Below are 24,260 nucleotides of genomic sequence, written 5' to 3'. Positions count from 1 at the left end.
CTGCAATAGACTGTATAAACTCAATAGTAATAAAATCCTTATAAGAAATGAACTTCTTAAAAAAAAATATTTGTGTTGGTATTCATGCTTCAAGAACCACAAGAAACTGGCGCGAAATTCTTTAACCATAAAGTTCTTATTCAAGTTAACGGAAAGGTTGTGCTACCGTGCATACCTTCATAAACAAAATAAGTTTTTTCATTACAACACAATAACAGTTCGCAAAAATGTCATCGCCGAGAGCACCGAGAACTCCTCGTCGGAATCAACCGGAGACTCCAACCAGACGTTCATCAAGAAATGCCGGCGGTCAAACTCCTAGAAGGAACCCTCCAAGTACGCCTAGACGTACACCAGCTAAGAACTCTGATGATATTACGACACCTATGAAATGGGGTAAAGGGAAGCAATCACAGGAGAGTTCTTCTGATGTTGCACCAACATCTCCAGCACAGAGTATTATAGCAACAAGTCCTGCTGCTGGTAAAGTTTTCAAGAATTTAATTCCAATGGAAACAATAATTATTCAAAAAATCCAATAGGTTTAGGTATGAGTGAGATTGATTTGAGCTCTCCATTAAATTATGGAACACCTAGTTCATTGGGATCTGTGAGAACACCAAAATCTGGAATTAAAGGCACTCCTATTCGCATGAGACCTGATGTCAGGATTGACAAGCGTATCAGACAGGTCAATGTTGGTTCAGATGCTGTAAGTATAGTACACATGGTGCTTTGCTTCATGCAATGTAAAATATATTATAAAACTCTATGAACAATAGCAATATGACTATTGTCATGTAACTGGGAGATCTTATTATCAATGATAATGCTCTAGATATATTGTAGTAATAACTGTTGTGATAATTTATCATTGAATCTAGCCTATTGCTTAAACTTCTTTTGTCCTGATAAGATAACTGCATTTTCCCATATCCCTGCAACAAAATTAATAAGATCTTATTAGAAAATAGGACTGGATAATTTAAGTTAATTCAAAATGTTGTACTAGTCATTGAACAAGTAAGATTCAAATTGGATTTAAATATATTGAACATACCTCAATATAAAAAATCTTGTTAATCATGATTCTGCACAGTGGACATTTACACTTAAATTCGGGATCCAATTGGCAGCAGAGCGTAATACACTCCAGGCAAAAAACGTGTCCGCACTGCAATCGTACAGGTTCGCAAAACAATTCGAGGCAAATTGGACAGTCTTCCACATTGTAAATGAAATCCTCATCTGCAGCGGTTTCAACCAGCTTTTATTTGATTGTCATAGACATTAATTCAGATTACAAACAGTTGCACATTTCAGCTCAACATTTACCTTGTTTTGACCTTCTGAAGAAGCTTTTGATATTATTATCCGTTAACCGGATAAGACCACGATCGAATATTAGAAAGTCCAAAATGTTGTGCAGAAGCTTCAGCACTATTATAGCTCCGAGGATGTGCGGCGAGTAATACTTGAAACTTGCGTAAAGCGGATTGATTAATTTATAGCAAAACTCGAAGAATATATCGAAATCGTCCGTCATCTCTCCAGTATTTGTACTATTTTGTCCGTTTTTACCCAAAAATAATTAAAGCGTATAATAAAATGTTATGTTGACATTATTAACGTCATCTTACTGTATTTCAGTTAGAAGCAATCCCAGAATGTTCACAAGAGTCGGAATCTGCGGCTCCTCATCTGGTCATTTGGGGTACGAATGTGTCAGTGGAACAATGCAAGGAGAAATTCAAGCAGTTCATCTTGAGGTACATAGATCCGAATGCGGAGGAAGATGAAGTCACCGAAGGCATGAACGTTAACGAGCCTCTATACTTGCAAAAAATGGAAGAAGTATGATTTATTTAATTATATAAAATGTAGACAATAATATTATGTTAATATTGTAGATTCACACACTCGAAGAACCATTTTTGAACGTAAATTGTTCGCATTTGGAGACTTTCGATGAAAGGCTCTACAGACAACTGATTTGTTATCCGCAAGAAGTTATTCCGACATTTGATATGACGGTCAACGAGATGTTCTACGAAAGGTATCCAGCTGCTGTATTGGATCACCAAATTCAAGTCAGGCCTTTCAACGCCGAGAAAACGAAGAACATGCGTTCTTTGAATCCAGAAGGTAGTAACTAGTTATAAACGATTATGAACATGATCAATTGAATGACTTTGTAGACATTGATCAATTGATTACGATCAGTGGAATGGTTATTAGAAGTTCAAATATTATGCCTGAGATGAGAGAAGCTTTCTTCAAATGTATAGTGTGCTCGTTCAGCACTGCTATCGAAATCGACCGAGGACGAATTGCTGAGCCTACATTGTGCACAAATTGTAATACCAATCACTGCTTCTCATTGGTACATAACCGGTCCCAATTCACCGATAAACAAATGATTAAATTGCAGGAGTCTCCAGGTAATTATCGTATTTTTACGTTTCGTTTATATACTAATTTTCTATTATTTTGATAATAGATGATATGCCTGCTGGTCAGACACCTCACACTGTAGTTTTGTTTGCCCACAATGACCTGGTGGACTGCGTTCAACCTGGTGACAGGGTAACCGTCACTGGAATTTATCGCGCTCAACCACTACAAGTCAACCCAAAAATGAGAAATGTTAAATCTGTATATAAGACGCACATAGATGTCCTACACTTTAGGAAAATCGACTCGAAACGTCTCTATGAAGAAGAAGCAGGGTTTGTGATAATGTATGTGATTAATGAATTTCAAATTTATTTTAATCGTGTGCAGAAAAGACCACCGTTTCCCCCCAGAACGTGTCGAGCTGCTTCAAATTCTTTCTCAAAAACCGGATGTCTACGATCGTTTGGCCAGAGCATTGGCTCCATCGATTTATGAAAACGATGATGTTAAGAAGGGAATTTTGTTGCAACTTTTTGGAGGTACCAAGAAAACTTTCGTTACTTCCGGCAGAACGAACTTTAGGGCTGAAATCAATATACTGTTGTGCGGTGATCCAGGTATGCTTTTTTTTCTTTATAACAATAAGAAGTGTGATTTTATTAATTTATAATTTTAGGAACGTCTAAATCGCAACTCTTGCAATACGTTTACAATTTGGTACCTAGAAGTCAATATACTTCTGGTAAAGGTTCTTCGGCCGTGGGTTTGACAGCGTATGTTACCAAGGACTCCGAAACCAGGCAATTAGTTTTACAAACTGGTGCCTTAGTACTTGCTGATAACGGAATCTGTTGCATCGATGAATTCGATAAGATGAACGATGCTACCAGAAGTGTTTTACACGAGGTATTTATAACTTATTTAATGATACTTAAATTTACAATCCATTAGCAAACCAATAAGATTACATACAACGATTATTCTAAATATAATTAATGAATTAGTCTATTTTAAACAATTATTTATTTTTAGGTAATGGAACAACAAACGTTAAGTATTGCTAAAGCTGGTATCATTTGCCAATTAAATGCCCGCACTTCTATTCTTGCCGCCGCAAACCCCTCCGAGTCTCAATGGAACAAAAACAAAACTATAATTGAAAACGTGCAATTGCCACATACATTACTATCCAGATTCGACTTAATTTTCTTAATCTTGGATCCGCAAAATGAGTTATTTGATAGGCGTCTTGCTAAGCATTTGGTTTCTCTGTACTATAAGAGTAGGCAAGAGGAAGACGACGAAATTTTGGTTCGTACAATTTAATATAAAAAGTAAATATGTTCTAATTGAATTTTCTTTTATTAGGATATGTCGATTCTACGTGATTATCTAGCATACGCCAAAGAACACATACATCCTAAGTTGAGCGAAGAGAGTTCACAAAAATTGATCCAATGTTACGTGGATATGAGGAAAATTGGATCGGGCAGAGGACAGATTTCTGCCTATCCCAGACAGTTGGAATCCTTGATCCGTCTTGCAGAAGCCCACGCGAAAGTGCGTTTCTCTGAAGTGGTAGAAATTCACGATGTGGAAGAAGCTTACAGGTTGCACAGGGAAGCTCTGAAACAGTCTGCCACGGATCCACTTTCTGGTAAGATCGATGTAGGAATCTTGACCACTGGTTTGAGTAGTGCCGCGAGGAAACGTCGTGCGGAATTAGTGCAGATCGTCAAGAAACTGATTGAAACCAAAGGAAAAGTACCAACTCTCAATTATCAAAAGCTCTTGACGGAACTAAAAGAGAATTCGGCTACAGTAAGTTTCATACATACATTTTTATATGCACAAAGATTTAATTTTGTTTGTTTAGCTTATTACCAGAGAACAATATGAAGATGCCCTCAAGGATTTACAAGATGATGGTGTTATAGTAGTTATGGGAAAAACCTCCATCCGCATTTGTAACAACCGTGATTAATGTTATTTTTATACTTATATGAAGGTCTATTGACTGCAGGCTTTCGGTCGTTATTTTTATATTATTCAATAAAAGTGTACTGATTAACTTGTAAAATGTTCCAAATAAAATTTTTACTTTTTCATATTTTAACTTTCTTATTCGCTTATAACAATACTATATTTAATACAAATAAGCCAAGATCAGTAGTTTTAAATTACATTCATCTTCTTTATTTTAAAAAATATTTATTTAGATACAGATAATTCAATTCATCTGTTGTGTATTTATTGGAAGTCTTCATTAATTCATAGTGTTCACCCAAATCTGAAACAATTGGAAATTGTAGTACATCAAATTTATCAATGAATGATATACTTACATTTCAAATCAGTTTGATTCAGAAACATGACCATAGTAGTGAATCTATTGACTCTGGTAAAACCAAACAAGCATTCAAATCCACCATTCTTTTGTTTCCTGATTATTTTAATAATCTCGCTAAACACCTTATTATCCAAATTATCTTTGAATAATGTAATGTAGCCTATTGGATTTATTTGAAGCAAGTAGAGAAGACGCATATGGTCATCCAATGTTTTCCAAGTATGATAGAATTGCACCGAAGTCTTTGGGATTGGATGCTCCAGCATATTGAAATCTAACATGAGTGCACTGAAATCCCAATTCAAAAACTGTTTGTTCTTTTCCAAAATACTATCCTCATAACTAATCAATTTAATAGGCTCTTCATGTTTGATCACTGGTTTAATTTCATTTGATTCCACTTTTGGAACATCCTCAATCTTCACAGGATTTTGTTTTATAATATCTATATTGTTTGAAGTCGTGATAATTTGCTTCTTTAATGGAACCATAGATTTATGTTTTGATTTTGGTATTGGCTTAACCAGGATAACATCATCACCCATGGGCCACTTGATACTTGTATCTATATTGACAATCTTATTTTCCTTCTCCTGAATAATTTGAACCTTCTTATTGGATGTTACTTCATTGATTACAGTATCTGATTTCTCAATAATTTGAACCTTCTTATTGGTTTTTACTTCATTGATTTCAGTATTTGATTTCTCAATAATTTGAACCTTCTTATTGGTTTTTACTTCATTGATTTCAGTATCTGATTTCTCAATAATTTGAACATTATTGTTGGTTTTTACTTCATTGATTAGAATATCCTTTGTTTCCTTTACTACAGGTGGTTTGTTCAAAGTCTCAACTACTTTATCTTTCACAGCTTGTCCATCACCAGCACCTTTATTTATAAAATTTGATTTCTTCTTAGACTGTCTAAACTTGGATGGAGGTCTTTCATATTCCTTTAATATAAACAAATATCAAATATTATGAAACCAGATTATATTAAAACTTACATTAACATTTGGTAATTTCCTATTAATCTTCTCTAACAACTCAATTGATTCCTTATTCTTTGGCTCCAAAAGAAGAGCATATGTTAAATCCTCATGGGCATCCTTATAATATCCTAAACCTTCTCTTGAAATAGCTCTACGATGATAGGCTTTAACATAATGTTTATCAAGCTGGAGAGCAGTTGTGCAATCCAATTCAGCTTTATTAAACCTGAAAACATCAAATTTAAAATGTAATTTATAGGAAATAAATTGGACTCACTCATTAAGTTTGTTGTAGCAAAGTGCTCGATTGCAGTAGAAAGTGGGATCATATCGATGGATTTCTATAGCCTGTGAATATGCTTCAATTGCTTCCTTAAATCTTCCGGATTTAAAGAACTTATTACCCTACATTAATGGAACACATTATTGTTGTATTTTCATAACAAATTAAACCAGTACCTTGTCTTTGGCTGCAGTTGCTAATTCCAATGCGTTTTCGTCAAATTCATCGCTGAGTTCTTCAGAATCGGAGTCATGGTACGTCTCTTTGGCAATTTGTTTTTTGCTTTTCATGTTCATCTCGGTGTTCTAGAAGATAGGTTAAATTTGTAAACAATTTATTTACATTTTTGAGGTTATTAATACACAAACCTTGGCGTTCTCTTTCTCAAGCTTCAAGTGTTCGTCTTTCTGTTTCATTTCGTCTCCCCAGTTTTTCAAATCCTTGCAGAAATCGTGCAAGTCTAAATTGTTATCTTTAAGCTGTTTTTGAAGCCGTATGGGGTCCATAGCTGACGATTAACTTTGCGACGATCTGTCACTGTACGTTTTCAAAGCAAAGTTGAAAGTTTTCTAGAAAAATCGTAATATTTGTTGTTGTTCCTTGGTTACCATGTTTTATCAATAAATAACTTAAAAGGGGGAAGATTCTTCTCATTTCCCCCTCCACACTTTACTTCGTCTGCGCATGGGGAAAATTGGGGATACTAAATACAGTGGAACAACGAGTTTCATCCATTCCAAAATTTCTGGATTTTTACTCGTATATTGAAACATATACAAAAATACACATAATATGTGTAAACAAGTTTTAAAAATGATGTAGCAGGCGCGCCATCCGGGACTTCTCTTCTCATCGTCACTCGTTATGCGAAACGTCGCTCGTTAAGCATGTCATTTTTCTTACAATTCATTTTGCTCGTTAAGCGAGATTCCACTGTAGTCGGTATTTCCAAATATGCTTGATTAAATTTATGAAAAGTATATTAGAGCTATTGACCATAGGTCTTTCTGCCATATATCTAATATTAAAACAAATAGTATAATATATATTTATATTATTATAATATAGGTTTATACACGATTGATAAATTTTAATTATCGAAATGGTACAAAGGTACAATGTTCACAAATTATGCTCTAATTTTAAATTACTGAAAAAATAACCTGAATCAAGCAAATTAAACTGTTTTGTAGAAAATCTTGGATTCAATGTTATCAAACATTAATGAGAACTATAAATTGGATACGTCTTTGGTAGATTTGCCATTAATAATTGGTCCCATATATCAATTATAAGAAAAAAAAACACAAATCATTTTCAACCCAGAAAATATTTTTAAACTGTTACTGATGATCGGTCAGCGTCACCCGATGTTGTTCGAAGATTTCTATTTAGGAATAAGCAATGACGCGTCCAAGCATTTCTATATACATTTCTGATGTAAACGAACTTTCATAGAAAACAAACAAAAAACATTGCAAGAAAAATATTATGAAACTGAGATAATCAAACAATTATTTTTATTAAATAATAATAACATTTATTGTAACAAATCTCTATACTACTCAACAAAATAAAAATAAAAAAAATCAAAACCAAAATGATCTGCTGCAAAGGGCATTATTTTTATTTTACATATAAATCTGACGTTGAAGCCAAATGTTTTGATGAACTATTACACACATTGATATGCAACGATTCAAAACACAAGTCGCTGATAAATGTAGGTGGTAATAGATGTACGCATTTTCCTAAATAACAACATTTCAAGGACTTTCCCATTCACAGATTATCACAACTGCGTTCGTTGAATTCGTACGTAACGGTGAATAATCGCAATGTAAATATTTATAACGTATATTAAAATTAGTCGTACCTCAGGTTTTGGCCGTTTTGTTTACTGAATGTTGTTTTCGAAAGTGTAGAACGTGTCAGGCTAATAACACGAATATTTTTATTTCCAGTTTTAACACCAACAATTTGCATTCTGAATAAAAACCTAAAAGTACTTCATTTAATTCAACCTTAATTTTCATTTTATATATTTTTTATTAAAGGAAACACACATATTTTTCGAAATTTTTGAGAACGGATATCCACCAAAATGTAAATATATTACGTACAAAATTACCTGATTATCTAACGCTCAGCATTCGTGAAGTAAATATGCGTCGTTGTCTAAATACATTATATTTTGGCTGTTTCTTCAGTTGTTTTTATTTATATTGAGAAGCACAATAAAACGTGTCTAGGCAATGTATCAATAATTTGAGAAATTTCTTGAAATAGAAACTGGTTTTTAAAAATCGCTGCGACATAAATACAGTGGAACCTCGCTTAACGAGCAAAATGAATTGTAAGAAAAATGACTCTCTTAACGAGCGACGTTTCGCATAACGAGTGACGATGAGAAGAGAAGTCCCGAATTGCGCGCCTGCTACATCATTTTTAAAACTTTTGTACACATATTATGTGTATTTTTGAATATGTTTCACTATACTAGTGAAATACTCGAGTAAAAATCAGGAAATTTAGGAACGGATTGAAAGCGAGGTTCTACTGTGTCAATAATAGAAATACAATCAAATATGTTTTCAAAATTTGATTGATATAACATACCAATCAAATTTAATTTTATAATGATTACATCATAATATACAAATATGTCTAAATATTAATTATAATAAATATAAATTAATATGTTTTTATACATTATTATTAATTATAATTAAATTCGGTTAAATAAATTATATATTCTATATATTCTATGAAATTACAGTTTATTTCACTGTTATGTAATATAATTGCTTTTTTAATGGTTTGGTAAAATATTTCAATATCCAATTTTACTTGAGATTTTTGTGTTTTTAATGAATGTAACTATTGTCTAGTTTGATATCAAATATAGTTTTAGCTTGAGATAAGAAAGATATCAAGGAAGACATTTATGAAAAATATTGTTAAAAGAATAATAAATTTCTGGAATGTATTTGCTAATAAAATCGCATTATGAGTATTTCACTATAAGAGTAAAAATCCGGAAATTTTGAAATGGATTATGCTCGTTATGCGAGGTTCCACTGTACATGATATTAATTATTTTATAATTATTCGATTTAACCAAACTAAATGATTACAGTTTAATAATTGATAAATACATTAATAAAACATTAGAATAAAGTTAATAAATAATAGATTTTCGATTTTCACAGTTTATATATGAATAAATGCTTGCGAATTTTAGTAAATTTTAATAATACCTCTTATATTGCGAATTCTATCATTCCAGATTGAATATTAGCGGAACCGTTTACCCGCACTATGGGAGCTATTACTTATTTTGTATAAATTTGGATATTTATAGACATCAAAAATTATGTCATAATCGAATTAGACTATCAATCAATCGATTTGTTTTTTATTACAATTCTTAAACGAGTTTGTGAGCACATTAACAAATATGTTTGTTTTTAAAATGGTGATTTAATAACATTATAATGAAACATCATATATGTAATCAATTATAGAAACATGTTAAAAAATATTATGAATCATATATGAAATGATGACCCGATTCTAGTCTATTCATTATTTAGTAATTTTCGAATCGATAGAATCGTGACAAACAAACGAGCCTATAGGATTCGCATGAATGGTGTGATCGAGTCTAGGGAGGTGTGGCTACAAGCATCGTACGACAAATCTATTTTAGAATTTTGGCCAGTAGGAATAGGAGATAGTTCCACGTGTCGCAAGGCGCAAAAATATATATATGACTACGAAGGCGTTAATTGGAAGGGATATGTTAGATAAAAAAAGTCAAAACAATAAATATGTTTATCGTCGTGTATCCTAGTATTTCCGTACGTACGTACAACACTCGTACGACTTTGTTTACAGTCGATAATCCTTTAAATATAAGCGCCTCTCCGAGCGCAATTCGCTCACAGTAACCCAACAAGATTAGATCCATACGCAACGTATATACCAGTGATTATTGCAACTGTTATTTTCCTTTTTCATCGGACTGCTTAACAAGTGTTTGCAAACGTGCGGAATATATACGAAGCCCGCTCGGGCATTTTTATGAACATCCGACAAGTTCCTTTGTAAATGAATGTACTTAGCAACAGGAAAAGTTCGCTGATTCAAATTGTGCTGTAGATAACCAGTGAGAACAGACGTTAACGTCATAAATAATAATAATATATTGGAGATATTCCAACGCGGATCTCACATTTTAAATTTGCAAGTGAGCGAAGTGAGGAAGTATGTCGTTCAGTAAAGGCATTCGACACTACAGGAGGTGTGTAATCACCACTACTCCTGCAAGGTAACTTACATTGTTATTTTTCATTGAGTTTACTATTATTTATTTATTGAATTAATTTATTCAAAGTCATATACAACTAACAATCCATTAGACTTCTTCATAATTACTGCTATATATAATAAATTTACGATATTAGTGTTAAGCAAAATAATACAGTTGAATTTCTTTGTTTACTTTGTCTTATAGATGACAAAGTTTACCGCCAACAAATTGATTTAATGTTCATTTATATTGTAAATAAATATAAAAAAAAAGTATAACAATTCACAGATAAGATTGACGTCTATATATTAATTTGTTTGTAAACGAAAGGACGTTCATGATAATGCAGTAATTAAAAAGGTTATCCTATCCAATAAATTATTAATAATCACTGTATCTACCTGTAACAATAAAACGGCAGTTGGTATTAGTTGTGGCTCCATGACTCCATCACTTAACATCGTATGATCGAGTTACGTCAATATTTATATCAGCTGTTCAATGTTTGTATACAAATTAATACACATAAAATCATCTTAAATTAAGGAAATGTGGTGAGTATTCATCTCTTCATATTCACTATTTTATCAAGTAACAATTAGAGTAGTTGTGGATAATTAATAATTGCAATTTGAAAACTAGTAGATTGACTTAAGGAAATGTAAGAAATCATATTTTGCATATATATGATGTAATATTCTATTTTTAACAAAGTACTTTGTCCACTGCATGTTGCTATTATAACACTTTAATTACATAATTTAATTTCTTTTATAGAACTTTTACTGGCAGTTCTAATGCTGTGGAGCCACAACCAAAGATGACTTCTAGAACAATGTCAGTGATGCAATGGAAACTTTTGACCAATATTAAAGAGTACCTGGCGAAAATATCCCCAGATAAGACTTTCCAGAACATCATCAGTAAAGAGTTTGCTCAGATACTGCAGAAGGTACAGCCAAATGTGTATGGCAGAAATATCATTCGATTTGAGTCAACAACACTTGTGCCAACCATTGACAATAAGAACAGTGCCTCAGAAATGGTAGGAAATGTTATCAATGGAATCAAAATGAAGATGTCCAATAGTAATGAAGAGCCACAGGTGCCAAAAGAAGTTGTTCCTAGGTGGAAGAATGAAGTTCCATCAATAACAAAGGTGGGTTATCTGAACAGCTAGTCATTTGGTTGCATACAGTTGATATGTCATTATGTTGATTAAATTCATGTAAAATATGACTTCGCATTTCCAGAACAGTATCATGTCGCGGACGAGGCATGTTATAGACTCCATTGTAAACGCGGAAACTGAGGAATCACGCCTGAAGCGTATCGAAGAACTTTCTTTTCACATTCACCAATATCCTGAAGCTAAAAACGCAGCTGTCAAAGTAATTTATTTATTTATTTACATTTTGCATACAATTATATTGACGATGTTATTTTGTAGGAAGGTGCTATAAGATTGTTGCTAAGAATTAGGGGTCAGACGCAAAATCCAATTGTGATTGGCGCAATCAATGAAGTATTTGCGTTGCTTGGACATTGTGACCCTCTACCTGGTAGAGGTATTAGAATCCTGTCTATTGATGGCGGTGGTATCCGTGGTATACTAGTAATACAGATGTTAAAGAAGTTAGAGGAATTGACTGGTAAAAGGGTTTACGAAATGTTCGATTACGTATGTGGCGTCAGTACTGGGGCTATACTTGCATGTTCGTTAGGTAAGAGTATTTAAATATAGATTTGTATTTATAACTATTAACGAATTTGGTATTTTAGGTGCAATGCAAAGAACGTGCGATCAATTGCATAAGGATTATTTGGATATCAGTACGAAGATATTTACACAATCTACAATTAAAGGCACCAGCAGTTTAGTTTGGAGCCATTCGTATTATGATACTGAACTATGGGAGAAATTGCTGATAGAGCAGATGGGCGATATTTCTTTAATTTCCACAACGCGCACTCCTAATTGTCCGAAAGTAAGTATTTTAGTAAATAATAAATTGTACATATCATTAATTTTTGTATCTCAGTTATCCACAGTATCAGCCGTTGTAAATCACGAACGTGTCTCAGCTTACGTCTTCAGGAACTACTCATTACCATACAGAGTCCAATCTCAATACCAGGGCGGAAATGATCATAAATTATGGCAGGCGGCAAGAGCTTCAGCTGCAGCCCCAACGTACTTCGGGGAATGCAAATTGGGAAACCTCTTACATCAAGACGGTGGTATTTTGGTGAACAACCCAACGGCAGTTGCTATCCATGAAGCGAAGTTGCTATGGCCTAACACGCCCATTCAATGTGTTGTGTCCTTCGGTACAGGAAGGTCTGTGCCAACTCAAAGCGAATCCTTTAGAGAACAACCTGCAAACGTTTCTTCATGGAAAAACAAGTTCCTGAAAATATTGGACAGTGCTACAGACACAGAAGGTAAATATATTAGTATTTATTATGAAGCAATTAAACTGAATATCAATGTCTTCTAGGAGTTCACACCATGCTTAGCGATTTGCTTCCAGAAGATGTATATTTTCGTTTTAATCCGTATTTGACTGAGATGTTAAGCATGTCGGAGATTGAGCCGAAGAAGATTGAACAATTAGAGAGGGATGCTCTTATGTACCTAAGAAGAAATGAAGATAAATTCCAGCGGGTGGCGAAAGCTCTGCTTGAGAAACGGTCGATAACTCAGAAAATTGCAGATTTGCTGTACGAGAAGAAAGAATTATTAGGTTTCACTAGTAAGTTATAAAAAGCTGAATGAAGCCTATTGTTTCTTTTTTGTATATTAAAAATTCTCGCATATATTGATTGCATTGTACTTATATAATTTTCTTACTACTTCTAGCTTTAAGGTAAATTACATCAGATCTAGATAGATCTACAGTGTATTTGTATTATTTATTTATTATATTATATTTATTGGGACCATTTCCATTAATTTTTTGAATTATTTATTGAAACTTCTATTTATCTGTAAGCTTTTAAATTAGTTACCGTGTTATCATTTTTAGACTGTGATTTATTTATATAAAAAATATATATATAAAATCATATCGATTGAAGTGTATCTATTACCCGTTGGTTATCGATTGTAAATAATGACTTCGCCTTTTTTATGTACATAAAACAATACACTTAAGAATATATAATAATTTTGTTTTTCTTTCACCACGTCCTGATACCAAAACTAGTCATTTTCCAAGATACGTTGTTTATATTTTATTTGCCTGGTAGTGGAAATTTGTTAATTACTGAAAGAGTATTTAAAAACACTTTCCATTATTTATTTAGTTTAGTTGAAATAATTATATGAACTAAGCAATATTAATAATATTTATTATAAAAGTCACAGCACATAAACAAATAAATATTAAATCATATACATATAATCATAATAGTAATAATAAAAAAGATCAACAATTACAAAGAGCTATTGACCATAATAAAACATCTTTTTACTTAATAACTAAATAATTTTTGATACTAACACTTAATTATTTATTCTAACCAATACATTCATAAACATAGGATTGATTCTAGTTTATGCCGCCTTGAACAATATTTATATTTGACAACCTATTTCCCCACATAGGGTCAGCTGGACATTTCATAAATGTATAGAAAATCATTATATGTAGGAGGATAAAGAGCGTCAAATGCATGCATGCTCTGTACAGTGATATAAAATCTAACGCAGGTAGGACTTTAGAGTTCATGCTTTAGAGTATAGTGATCTTTTAAGTTTTGCTTAATTTTAATTAAAAAAATACAATAATATTCAATTGTTGTTATATTAACATATAAACGCATGTTTGATACAAAATATATATTTATATATAAATAAAAGTGTACAAAAGTGTAAAATATAGGTATTATATAGAAAATCTAATTATTGTTAATTATATTATTTTCACGTTTAACACGTTTAAATCTGGACAACTCCCCTTCGTAACTTTGAGGAAGACCACCAAAGATGTCAGATTCCGATAAACCGGTGATGGTTTGATCGCGGTTCTGCATTGAGTTCAATTTTTCAAGTCGTTTTCTTCTATAAGTGGAATCGAGTGGCTGCATATTTCGTTCTCTGGCCGCAGCCATGTGTCGCATCATAGGTCCACCGCTATGAATTGCAGCCAAATCATCGAAATTTTCCCTTTTTTTCCTCAAATTTCCATTATATAGATAGTTCTGATTGCTATAAGCATCCGAGTTTAGCTCATCTACGTACTTCTGCAAATGCGCATTTCTTTTGGATAACTGCACCGGATTTCTTCGATTCACCTCGTAGTCCTCATCAAATTCATCATAATTAGAGCCGTCATTGGTAGCATCTCTTTTGCGGATTAAATTTGCCGTTCTATCGTCGAAATTATCATCGTCAAATTCATCGCTCTCGTCATCTGCTTCGTCTTCGTCGCTTCGATACGTTCTAAACTGCATGTTGTTGGGTTCGACGTAATCATTTCTCTTGACTCTCGAATTAGTTCTCTTCCTTCTTTTCTCAGTATTTTCGCTGTCTAATTGTTGCATATCTTCTAGAGATATTTCCGGTTCTAATTTTGCTGAGCGCTTGGAGAGTGCTTCTTTGGTTTGTGTGTCCACTTTTGCATCGGATTTTTCTTTAATAATTTTCTGGTCAAAATTTGATCGTTTTTCAGAGCGCTTTGCAATTTCTGCATCCCCTTTATTTTCTTGCAATTCTGCTTGCTTCTTTTCGGGATTTGCTTTAATCATATCGTTTTTGCCAGAGTGCAGCTCCACTTCGATTTTTGGACTATTACCAGATCTCGTACCCCTTTCATTCTTAACGGATTGTGTGAGCGAAGTGCTCTCAGACACCAGATGTTCCAGTTTTGCTGCGTCAAATTCATCCGACTTAAATGGTCTGTTAGCTATTGCATGTGCATTTTTGGCTGTGGATCCCCTGGCTGCAAGTGCATGGTTGGCTTGAGGTTCCGCTAGCTTTGCAACATCCTGATTTTGAACGTCCTGAAAACCCTCGGCTTTAGAACTCTCTTCATTCAATTTGGCTGCCACTTCTCCCATATCTTCAGCCGCTTCAGCTTCGCCGCTTTCATCTTCTTGAACTTTTTTCTCTTTTAATTCTTCCGTTGCAACTGCGGCCGCTGAAATCGCCGCAGAACCCTTGTCTACTTCCTTCTTAGTTCGATATTCATATTCGTAACTTTTTGGATTATTGTGTATCATTTTTTTTCCAGGTTCACTGCGCTTTTGTAAATCAGCAGTGTCTAGCTCTTTCCAAGTGACCCGCTTGTCTGGACCTTCATTCAATTGTTCCTCTTGCTCTTCTTTATCATCAATTGCTGCAGCATCCCTGCGTTTTCTAATATGAGGTTCCTGGTGTTCATCCGTATTCACCGGATTCAAAATTTTGATTTCTTTGTCCAACAAGTTTCTCTTCTTTCGAACACCCTTCTTCTCTTCACGTTTTTTCTTCTCACTTTTTTTTTCATCAGCCTTCACTTTGTGTTCAGGGTGCTTTTCCTTGAGCGCTTTAATTTCTCGTTTTACTTGCTCCTTAATTTCAGATATTTTATGTTCAATGTTTCGCTGCAAACGTTTTTCATATTCCTGATTTTCCGTTGCTATTTGCTTGTCTCGTTTTTCGTCCTTTTCCGTTACCTTCTGCTTTCCTTCGGCCTCTGCTGCCGTGCTAGACGAAGCCAAAGGAGATTTGTTACCGCTCACTGTTAAATCTCCTGACGTTTCCAAACCCTTCATTAGGTCATTGGCTTGTTGCCTTTTCTTTCTGATGAAAGCCTCACCATCTGCACGAAAATCAGATATTTTGTTTTTCTTGGATTGCTTCTCATCGCGGAAATTTGCATCTCCGTTTATAGGAATTTCGGAATTTTTCAACTGCTTTGAAGCAGTTCTAGTGGTCAGATCAGATGTTTTACCTGGACAATCTTCTTTTTTATTTCTTTCAGAATGCGATTCCTTCGTGAGTCCGATCTTGTTTAATCCTGCATCCAAATCCTCGTCTTCAGCAGCTTCGCGTTTAGAGTCATCCTTCAGCGAGTTTTGATTAATCAAACCCAGATCACCCATGATTTCCTTCAAATTATTCTCAATTTCGTTCAAATTCTGATGAGATTTTTCAGCGCTCCTCTTGGCTTTCTGCTTCTTTTCTTGCGATGATTGCGCAAAAGGGGCTTCATCCCCTAGCTGCTTCACTTTCATTCTATTTCCGATTTTGAAACTGGTCAGTATAGATGCGTATTTACCGTTTCCTTCAGCCATTGATGAAACATCCTCAGCGTTTCTCTTCAGCAAAGGTGCTTCATTTACCTTTTCTACTGGATATTCTTGGAATTCGTACATCTTAGAAATTGGCTGCGAGCAAAAAATATAAATAATTTGGAATAAAATTTACAAAGGAAATGTTTACTTCCAAAATTCCTATTGGTCTCCCTTGGTTGTAGACTATACCAAAAGGACTTCGACGTTTCTTATTTTTTTCGTTGATAATGATAGGCTTATATCTAGCCTCTAAATCTGGTTCAGAGTCGGCTGAGCGTTTTGCTGAAGACACATCATAGCATTGAGTTCCTTGAGTGTTAATTTTGGGAAGTTTCAACGGTTGGGCAGCCTCTTCTTCGGATTCTCGCTTACTTGTTGACACTTGCCGATACCTTGAAATTATTAAATAACATCTATATAGTTTGTACATTACATCAAGGTTTAAACATACGATTTATCGTTGTCTTTCACTATGTTCGCATCAGCTGTATTGTATACATCGCTAAGAATAAATGAATAAAGATGATTTTAAATTAAAAATTGTTTTTACTGAAATGTATGAAGCAATTACCTGATTTTCACATCGCGTTTGATTTCGCCGAGGCCGAAAGAAGAAGAGCACAGAATCAGCTGGATCAAAAGAAATCCATATGTTCTCATAATACGAAAGAACTAAACCAATCTCTCTTGACAGTCATTAGACAGCGATTTGTAAACAAAACCCGCCCACTTCTTTTTAAAATTCAATTCATGTCTATTGTATTTCATGCTATAATGAAATAATAATTGCGTAGCCATATTTGAACGTACTGTATGTAGTTTAAAAATTAATTAAATTCTTGTCATGTTCTAGTGATTATAACGCATACACTGTGTTCATAATATTCTAGTTGCATTGATGCAAAAGATGGGGATGTGCTTGTACAGAATTAACCAACAATTGAACAATAATGGTTTTAGTTATTTATTTTTGATTTCAGAAAATATCATATCCTAATACGAGTATCAAAATTAATGTATAACGTATCGAACTTGCAATAATTAGAGTTATATAAATTATTATAATAGGTAATTCTCGCCAATATTATTGACAATAGTCAACTACAGAAATCTTTTAAATATTGAAACAACATTGTAAATTATATTTATAAGGATTGTGTAGGAAATTAAAGAAAAATAAACAATTTATTATTATTTTTTTATTATTAAATAAATGAAAATTCTTTTAATATTTTGTTTAATATTAACCATGCACATTGCGGCACCTTTGCATATAAGTCTGTGGCTTATTTGAAAGGTACCATACCATAATTTATCCCTTTATTTTATTGTGTTTTTGTTAACCTGAACCCAGTCCACCCTTTCGTTCGTTCTCGAATGGGCACTGACGTCCTTCTATTAATTATATAGTTAGGTTAGAGAATATAAAATAAATTAAGAGAAAAATAATAAGTTGAAATTAATAAAGTATTGTATTTTTTTTGATAAACATTAAAATAAAAAATAAAGCTTTAGATAATGGGGGGAATAAATAATATATGCCTCTTGGATGCTGCGTGCACCACTGTAACCGTAAGCGTTTGCTAATAATTACACAAAATGAATTTGAATTTGTAGTAAATAATCGAAATAATAAGACAATCGATAATAATATCACAATAATAGCCTAAGCTAATGATGAAGGCACCTTAATTACTAACAACAGGCATATAGAATTTGTGAGTTTTCGAATCCCTGGTATGCTTGAACGGCCCTTTAGGTGAATCGATTAATGTTGCAGGGCATGGGCCGATGTTCCTTGGCGCATACTCCTTCTTGTAGGATGTCACGACAGATACATTGCTGTCGCCCAGGGTGATATGCGAAGTATTAGATCTCCTGGATACTCTTTCAACCTTTTGGACGTTCTGTTGTTTACTGAAGTTGCCATAGGATTTTGCTTCCGATTGACCATAAAAGTTTCCGCCGACAGTGAGATTATCTTTACGAACAATCTTTTGCGGTCTATCGATTGTCTGATAAGAATGAGAGGCCCAATGTTGGTGACCCTTATCCCTGTGCATAGAGCTCAAGCTCTTCCTGTCAGTATGCGTCGAGACGTGTCCCTGATCATGTAAATTGGAAATTGATTTTCTCATATCTAAAGCAGTTGAACTGGTCGCATGTAAAGCTTCAGATGATGATTGATGACCTTTTCTGTAAAGAATTTGATTATTCACATCAGCCGAAGAGGATATAACGCTCTTGCGATGATGGCCTTCCGTCTTGTTGATATTTGTTTGACTGCTCGAATGCACGATGTTATTAGTCACATTCGTTTGATGGTGAACATTTCTGTTGTCTACGTTTTCTGTTCTATTAACAACATTTTCTGTTCTGTTAACCACATTTTCTGTTCTATTAACAACATTTCTATTTGTCACATGGTTGACGTTGGTTCTGTTGATAATATTTTCTTGACTGTTGTGAACGTTCTTATTGATAACATTAACATTTCTGTTAGTGACGTTTTCTTCGTGTCTGTTAACGATATTGGTTTGAGATGAGGATTTATTGATGGCCCCACCTTCAGTAACCTTTTTACCTCCTCTCGTTGTTGTAATTGTCCTAGTTGTTTTAACAATGATTCCATCGGGCAAGGTTTTTGTGTCATTAATGACATTTGTAGTCTTTTGGGTGTCCATATTATCTACAGCAGTATTGCTGACATTCTTAACAACTGTATTATTTGTGACAATATTTTTGTTGATAATAGTATTATCGACAACATCCTTTCTTCTGGTATAAGTGTTGTAATTCGTTTGGTTTGTCGTTTTCATAACTGTTGTGTCATCACCAAGAGCGATACTTGATTGCATGTGTCTGCGCTTATTCATCATAGCTGTCTGGGGACTTGATTGAGGACTCTTTTCCGGACTCTTCTCAAACGTTTGTTTTGTTGTTGTAATACATTCCATTGTTCCATTTCCAACCTTAAGGCTGTCTTCATGTTTCTTAAACGTAGCTCTTTCCCCTTTCACAATTGTGTAATCAGACTTTGCCATCGTTCTATCGGTAAACTCTCCGGTAATCTTCAAATTATCTTGTGGTTTCCTTATAGGCGCTCTTTCTCCGCGAGAAGGTTTGAAATCATCTTTATTTTTTGGCGAACCCATAAAGTCTCCTTCCGGTTTCAAATTATCGGGATGCTTGACAATTTCAGCACGATCACCAGGTCCATATTTAGGTTTAGGTGATTTTTCAAAATCTCCTTCAGGGTGTAAATTATCTTTAGGTTTTTTAGGTGTCGGGCGTTCACCTGCACGATACGGAGATTTATCTGGCCTCTCGAATTCACCTTCAGGGAACAAGTTATCTCCATGACGAATTGGTGTTCTTCTCTCTCCAGGAATATAAGATGATTTATTTTTCGGCGTACCCATAAAATCACCTTCGGGTTTCAAATTGTCAGGATGTTTTACAATATCCGCACGTTCACCAGGTCCATATTTATGTATCGGAGTTTTTTCAAATTCTCCTTCTGGAAACAGATTATCTCTTGGTTTATTGGCACTTGGACGTTCGCCTGGTCTATATGGCGTTTTTTCTGGCCTCTCGAATTCACCTTCAGGGAATAAGTTATCAACTTGTTTAATTGGTGTTCTCCTTTCATCAATGGTAATTTTAGTAGTATAATCATCACGCTTTCTAAATTCGTTGAATTCTCCTTCCATTCGTAAATTATCTTTCCTAATAATAACTTGGGCCCGTTCTCCTTTAACAACACGATATTCATCTCTTTTCTTAAGATCAGTGAATTCACCTTCCATTTTCAGATTATCCTCCCTGATTATAATGTCTGCTCTTTCACCCTTAACAACCTTAAAGTCGTCCCTTGTACGAACATCCGTAAATTCTCCAATGGTTTTCAAATTATCTTCTCGTATGATAATATCTGCTCTTTCGCCTCTTACCACTCTGTAGTCATCTCTAGTACGAACATCCGTAAATTCTCCTTCAATTTTCAAATTATCCTCACGTTTAATAATATCCATTCTTTCACCTTTAACAACTTTATAATCATCTTTTCTTCTGATAATAAAATCACCTTCCGGTTTCAAATTATCTTCATGTTTGATTGGCCTTCTTCGTTCCCCTGGACTAACCTTTGTTTGAGATGGTCTTTCAAATTCACCTTCTGGATGTAAATTATCTTCGGGTCTAATTTGCTTGGGCCTTTCAGCAGGTCTATAACCTGGCTTATCTGGACGTTCAAAATCACCTTCGGGTTTGAGATTATCTTCATGTTTAATAGGACTTCTTCGTTCACCCGGACCAATTTTAGTTGGAGATGGTCTTTCGAAATCACCTTCTGGACGTAAATTATCCTCTGGTCTAATTTGCTTTGGCCTATCACCTGGTCTGTAACCAGGTTTATCTGGGCGGTCAAAGTCACCTTCAGGTCTGAGATTGTCGCTGTGTTTAATAGGAGATCGGCGTTCTCCAGGACTGATTTTAGTTGGTGATGGTCTTTCAAAGTCACCTTCTGGACGTAAATTGTCTTCAGGACGTTTCTGTTTAGGTCTTTCTGCCGGTCTGTATCCTGGTTTCTCAGGTCTTTCGAAATTTCCTTCTGGGCGCAAATTATCCTCAGGTCTGATTTGCTGCGGTCTCTCACCTGGTCTATAACCAGGTTTATCTGGACGATCGAAGTCACCTTCAGGTTTGAGATTGTCACTATGTTTAATTGGAGATCTGCGTTCTCCAGGGCCAATTTTAGTTGGTGATGGTCTTTCAAAATCGCCTTCTGGGCGTAAGTTGTCTTCAGGGCGTTTCTGTTTAGGTCTTTCAGCTGGTCTGAATCCAGGTTTCTCTGGTCTATCGAAGTCACCTTCCGGACGCAAATTGTCCTGTGGTCTGATTTGCTGCGGTCTTTCACCAGGTCTATATCCAGGTATATCTGGACGATCAAAATCGCCTTCAGGTTTAAGATTATCATCATGTTTGATTGGTGACCTCCGTTCACCAGGACGAACTTTCGTTGGAGTAGGTCTTTCAAAGTCACCTTCTGGATGTAAATTATCCTCTGGTCTTATCTGCTTTGGTCTTTCACCTGGTCTATAACCAGGTTTATCTGGACGATCGAACTCTCCTTCAGGTTTGAGATTGTCACTATGTTTAATGGGTGATCTGCGTTCTCCAGGGCCAATTTTCGTAGGTGATGGTCTTTCGAAGTCACCTTCTGGACGCAAGTTATCTTCGGGGCGTTTCTGTTTAGGCCTTTCAGCTGGTCTGAATCCAGGTTTCTCAGGTCTTTCAAAGTCGCCTTCTGGACGCAAATTATCTTCTGGTCTTATTTGCTTCGGTCTCTCAGCTGGCCTATAACCAGGTTTATCTGGACGATCAAAATCACCTTCAGGTTTGAGATTGTCACTATGTTTAATGGGTGATCTGCGTTCTCCAGGGCCAATTTTTGTAGGTGATGGTCTTTCGAAATCACCTTCTGGACGTAAGTTGTCTTCAGGACGTTTCGGTTTGGGTCTCTCTGCTGGTCTGAATCCAGGTTTCTCTGGTCTTTCGAAGTCACCTTCTGGACGCAAATTATCCTCTGGTATGATTTGCTGCGGTCTTTCACCAGGTCTATAACTGGGTTTATCTGGACGATCAAAGTCTCCTTCAGGTCTAAGATTGTCACTATGTTTAATGGGCGATCTGCGTTCTCCAGGGCCAATTTTCGTAGGTGATGGTCTTTCAAAGTCACCTTCCGGACGTAAGTTGTCTTCAGGTCTCTTTGCTTTCGGTCTTTCAGAAGGTCTAAATTCTGTTTTTTCTGGACGTTCGAAATCACCTTCTGGACGTAAATTGTCTTCGGGACGTTTCTGTTTAGGCCTTTCCGCTGGTCTGAATCCAGGTTTTTCTGGTCTTTCAAAATCACCTTCTGGACGCAAATTATCCTCTGGTCTGATTTGCTGCGGTCTTTCACCAGGTCTATAACTGGGTTTATCTGGACGATCGAAATCTCCTTCAGGTCTAAGATTGTCACTATGTTTAATGGGCGATCTGCGTTCTCCAGGGCCAATTTTCGTAGGTGATGGTCTTTCAAAGTCACCTTCCGGACGTAAGTTGTCTTCAGGTCTCTTTGCTTTAGGTCTTTCAGAAGGTCTAAATTCTGTTTTTTCTGGACGTTCGAAATCACCTTCTGGACGTAAATTGTCTTCGGGGCGTTTCTGTTTAGGCCTTTCCGCTGGTCTGAATCCAGGTTTTTCTGGTCTTTCAAAGTCACCTTCTGGACGCAAATTATCCTCTGGTCTTATTTGCTTCGGCCTTTCAGCTGGCCTATAACCAGGTTTATCTGGACGATCAAAATCACCTTCAGGTCTGAGATTATCGCTATGTTTAATGGGAGATCTGCGTTCTCCAGGACCAATTTTAGTTGGTGAAGGTCTTTCGAAATCTCCTTCTGGACGTAAATTGTCTTCTGGGCGTTTTTGTTTAGGCCTTTCTGCTGGTCTGAATCCAGGTTTCTCTGGTCTTTCAAAGTCACCTTCTGGACGCAAATTATCCTGTGGTCTGATTTGCTGCGGTCTTTCACCTGGTCTATAACCAGGTTTATCTGGGCGATCGAACTCTCCTTCAGGTTTGAGATTATCACTGTGTTTAATGGGTGATCTGCGTTCTCCAGGTCCAATTTTAGTTGTTGAAGGTCTTTCGAAATCACCTTCTGGACGTAAGTTGTCTTCGGGGCGTTTCTGTTTAGGCCTTTCTGCTGGTTTGAATCCAGGTTTCTCTGGTCTTTCAAAGTCACCTTCTGGACGCAAATTATCCTGAGGTCTGATTTGCTGCGGTCTTTCACCTGGTCTATAACCAGGTTTATCTGGACGATCGAACACTCCTTCAGGTTTGAGATTATCACTGTGCTTAATGGGTGATCTGCGTTCTCCAGGGCCAATTTTAGTTGGAGAAGGTCTTTCAAAATCACCTTCTGGGCGTAAGTTGTCTTCAGGGCGTTTTTGTTTCGGCCTTTCTGCTGGTCGGAATCCAGGTTTTTCTGGTCTTTCAAAGTCACCTTCTGGTCGCAGATTATCCTCTGGTCTGATTTGCTTCGGTCTTTCACCTGGTCTATATCCAGGTTTATCTGGACGATCAAAGTCGCCTTCCGGTTTGAGATTGTCATTATGTTTGATTGGTGTCCTTCGTTCACCAGGATGAACTTTGGTCGGAGTGGGTCTTTCAAAATCACCTTCTGGGCGTAAATTATCCTCTGGTCTGATTTGCTTCGGTCTTTCACCTGGCCTATAACCTGGTTTATCTGGACGATCAAAGTCACCTTCCGGGCGTAAATTGTCCTCTGGCCTCTTTTGCGTAGGACGTTCCGCAGGTCTAAATCCGGGTTTCTCTGGTCTTTCGAAATCACCTTCCGGACGTAAATTATCTTCTGGTCTCTTGGCTTTTGGTCTCTCGGCTGGTCTGAATCCGGGCTTCTCTGGTCGTTCGAAATCACCTTCTGGACGTAAATTATCTTCTGGTCTCTTGGGTTTTGGTCTCTCTGCTGGTCTAAATCTCGGGCTTCTCTGGTCTTTCAAAATCACCTTCTGGCGCAAATTATCCTCTGGCCTCTTTTGTGTAGGACGTTCAGCTGGTCTAAATCCGGGTTTCTCT

General features: G+C 35.6%; 5 protein-coding genes across 6 annotated transcripts; 2 read left to right on the top strand and 3 right to left on the bottom strand.

Moving 5' to 3' along the window:
- Positions 1–106: 106 nt before the first annotated feature.
- Positions 107–4,513, top strand: LOC108563465 (DNA replication licensing factor MCM4). The gene is made up of 11 exons (XM_017922147.1): positions 107–483; positions 543–712; positions 1,651–1,854; positions 1,911–2,145; positions 2,199–2,441; positions 2,501–2,729; positions 2,785–3,014; positions 3,074–3,303; positions 3,430–3,708; positions 3,766–4,218; positions 4,274–4,513. Exons 1-11 carry the CDS (start codon positions 228–230, stop codon positions 4,379–4,381), a joined length of 2,637 nt encoding a protein of 878 aa, XP_017777636.1. The 5' UTR covers positions 107–227; the 3' UTR covers positions 4,382–4,513.
- A 54-nt stretch (positions 4,514–4,567) lies between these two features.
- Positions 4,568–6,732, bottom strand: LOC108563466 (RNA polymerase II-associated protein 3). Its single transcript, XM_017922148.1, has 6 exons — positions 6,394–6,732; positions 6,202–6,330; positions 6,020–6,147; positions 5,758–5,968; positions 4,743–5,703; positions 4,568–4,687 (listed from the first exon to the last, which is right to left on the bottom strand). Exons 1-6 carry the CDS (start codon positions 6,529–6,531, stop codon positions 4,593–4,595), a joined length of 1,662 nt encoding a protein of 553 aa, XP_017777637.1. The 5' UTR covers positions 6,532–6,732; the 3' UTR covers positions 4,568–4,592.
- A 3,048-nt stretch (positions 6,733–9,780) lies between these two features.
- Positions 9,781–13,294, top strand: LOC108563464 (calcium-independent phospholipase A2-gamma-like). 2 transcript variants are annotated; one of them, XM_017922145.1, is made up of 7 exons: positions 9,781–10,358; positions 11,118–11,499; positions 11,594–11,731; positions 11,791–12,064; positions 12,123–12,328; positions 12,383–12,785; positions 12,842–13,294. In XM_017922145.1, exons 1-7 carry the CDS (start codon positions 10,297–10,299, stop codon positions 13,105–13,107), a joined length of 1,731 nt encoding a protein of 576 aa, XP_017777634.1. In that variant the 5' UTR covers positions 9,781–10,296; the 3' UTR covers positions 13,108–13,294. The 2 variants fall into 2 exon arrangements, with proteins under 2 accessions (XP_017777634.1, XP_017777635.1); XM_017922146.1 differs by lacking the exon at positions 9,781–10,358 and adding an exon at positions 10,779–10,894.
- A 600-nt stretch (positions 13,295–13,894) lies between these two features.
- On the bottom strand, positions 13,895–17,289 carry LOC108563461 (glutamic acid-rich protein-like). Its single transcript, XM_017922138.1, has 5 exons — positions 17,194–17,289; positions 17,074–17,124; positions 16,771–17,014; positions 14,273–16,715; positions 13,895–13,908 (listed from the first exon to the last, which is right to left on the bottom strand). Exons 1-5 carry the CDS (start codon positions 17,280–17,282, stop codon positions 13,895–13,897), a joined length of 2,841 nt encoding a protein of 946 aa, XP_017777627.1. The 5' UTR covers positions 17,283–17,289.
- An 875-nt stretch (positions 17,290–18,164) lies between these two features.
- On the bottom strand, positions 18,165–24,256 carry LOC108563459 (titin; the record flags this gene model as incomplete). The annotated part of the gene is made up of 1 exon (XM_017922137.1): positions 18,165–24,256. A coding segment is annotated over one exon (5,946 nt), but the record flags the coding sequence as incomplete, so codon positions are not given.
- Between the last annotated feature and the right edge of the window lie 4 nt (positions 24,257–24,260).

The sequence above is a fragment of the Nicrophorus vespilloides genome, unplaced genomic scaffold (genome assembly GCF_001412225.1).
Source record: "Nicrophorus vespilloides isolate i.1.1-1 unplaced genomic scaffold, Nicve_v1.0, whole genome shotgun sequence".
NCBI lineage: Eukaryota > Metazoa > Arthropoda > Insecta > Coleoptera > Silphidae > Nicrophorus > Nicrophorus vespilloides.
Note: the sequence above shows the minus strand (reverse complement) of the source record. Positions and strands in the feature narration are given on the sequence as shown.

Coding starts and splice junctions, on each gene's coding strand:
- LOC108563465 (XM_017922147.1), top strand. CDS start 228: ATGTCATCGCCGAGAGCACCGAGAACTCCTCGTCGGAATCAACCGGAG. Junction 713..1,650: donor TCAATGTTGGTTCAGATGCT/GTAAGTATAGTA, acceptor ACTGTATTTCAG/TTAGAAGCAATCCCAGAATG. Junction 2,442..2,500: donor TAAATTGCAGGAGTCTCCAG/GTAATTATCGTA, acceptor TTTTGATAATAG/ATGATATGCCTGCTGGTCAG.
- LOC108563464 (XM_017922145.1), top strand. CDS start 10,297: ATGTCGTTCAGTAAAGGCATTCGACACTACAGGAGGTGTGTAATCACC. Junction 11,500..11,593: donor AAGTTCCATCAATAACAAAG/GTGGGTTATCTG, acceptor TCGCATTTCCAG/AACAGTATCATGTCGCGGAC. Junction 12,786..12,841: donor CAGTGCTACAGACACAGAAG/GTAAATATATTA, acceptor AATGTCTTCTAG/GAGTTCACACCATGCTTAGC.
- LOC108563466 (XM_017922148.1), bottom strand. CDS start 6,531: ATGGACCCCATACGGCTTCAAAAACAGCTTAAAGATAACAATTTAGAC. Junction 5,704..5,757: donor GGAAATTACCAAATGTTAAT/GTAAGTTTTAAT, acceptor TTTATATTAAAG/GAATATGAAAGACCTCCATC. Junction 4,688..4,742: donor GAATCAAACTGATTTGAAAT/GTAAGTATATCA, acceptor CAATTGTTTCAG/ATTTGGGTGAACACTATGAA.
- LOC108563461 (XM_017922138.1), bottom strand. CDS start 17,282: ATGAGAACATATGGATTTCTTTTGATCCAGCTGATTCTGTGCTCTTCT. Junction 17,125..17,193: donor AAACGCGATGTGAAAATCAG/GTAATTGCTTCA, acceptor ATTTATTCTTAG/CGATGTATACAATACAGCTG. Junction 17,015..17,073: donor GTGAAAGACAACGATAAATC/GTATGTTTAAAC, acceptor AATAATTTCAAG/GTATCGGCAAGTGTCAACAA.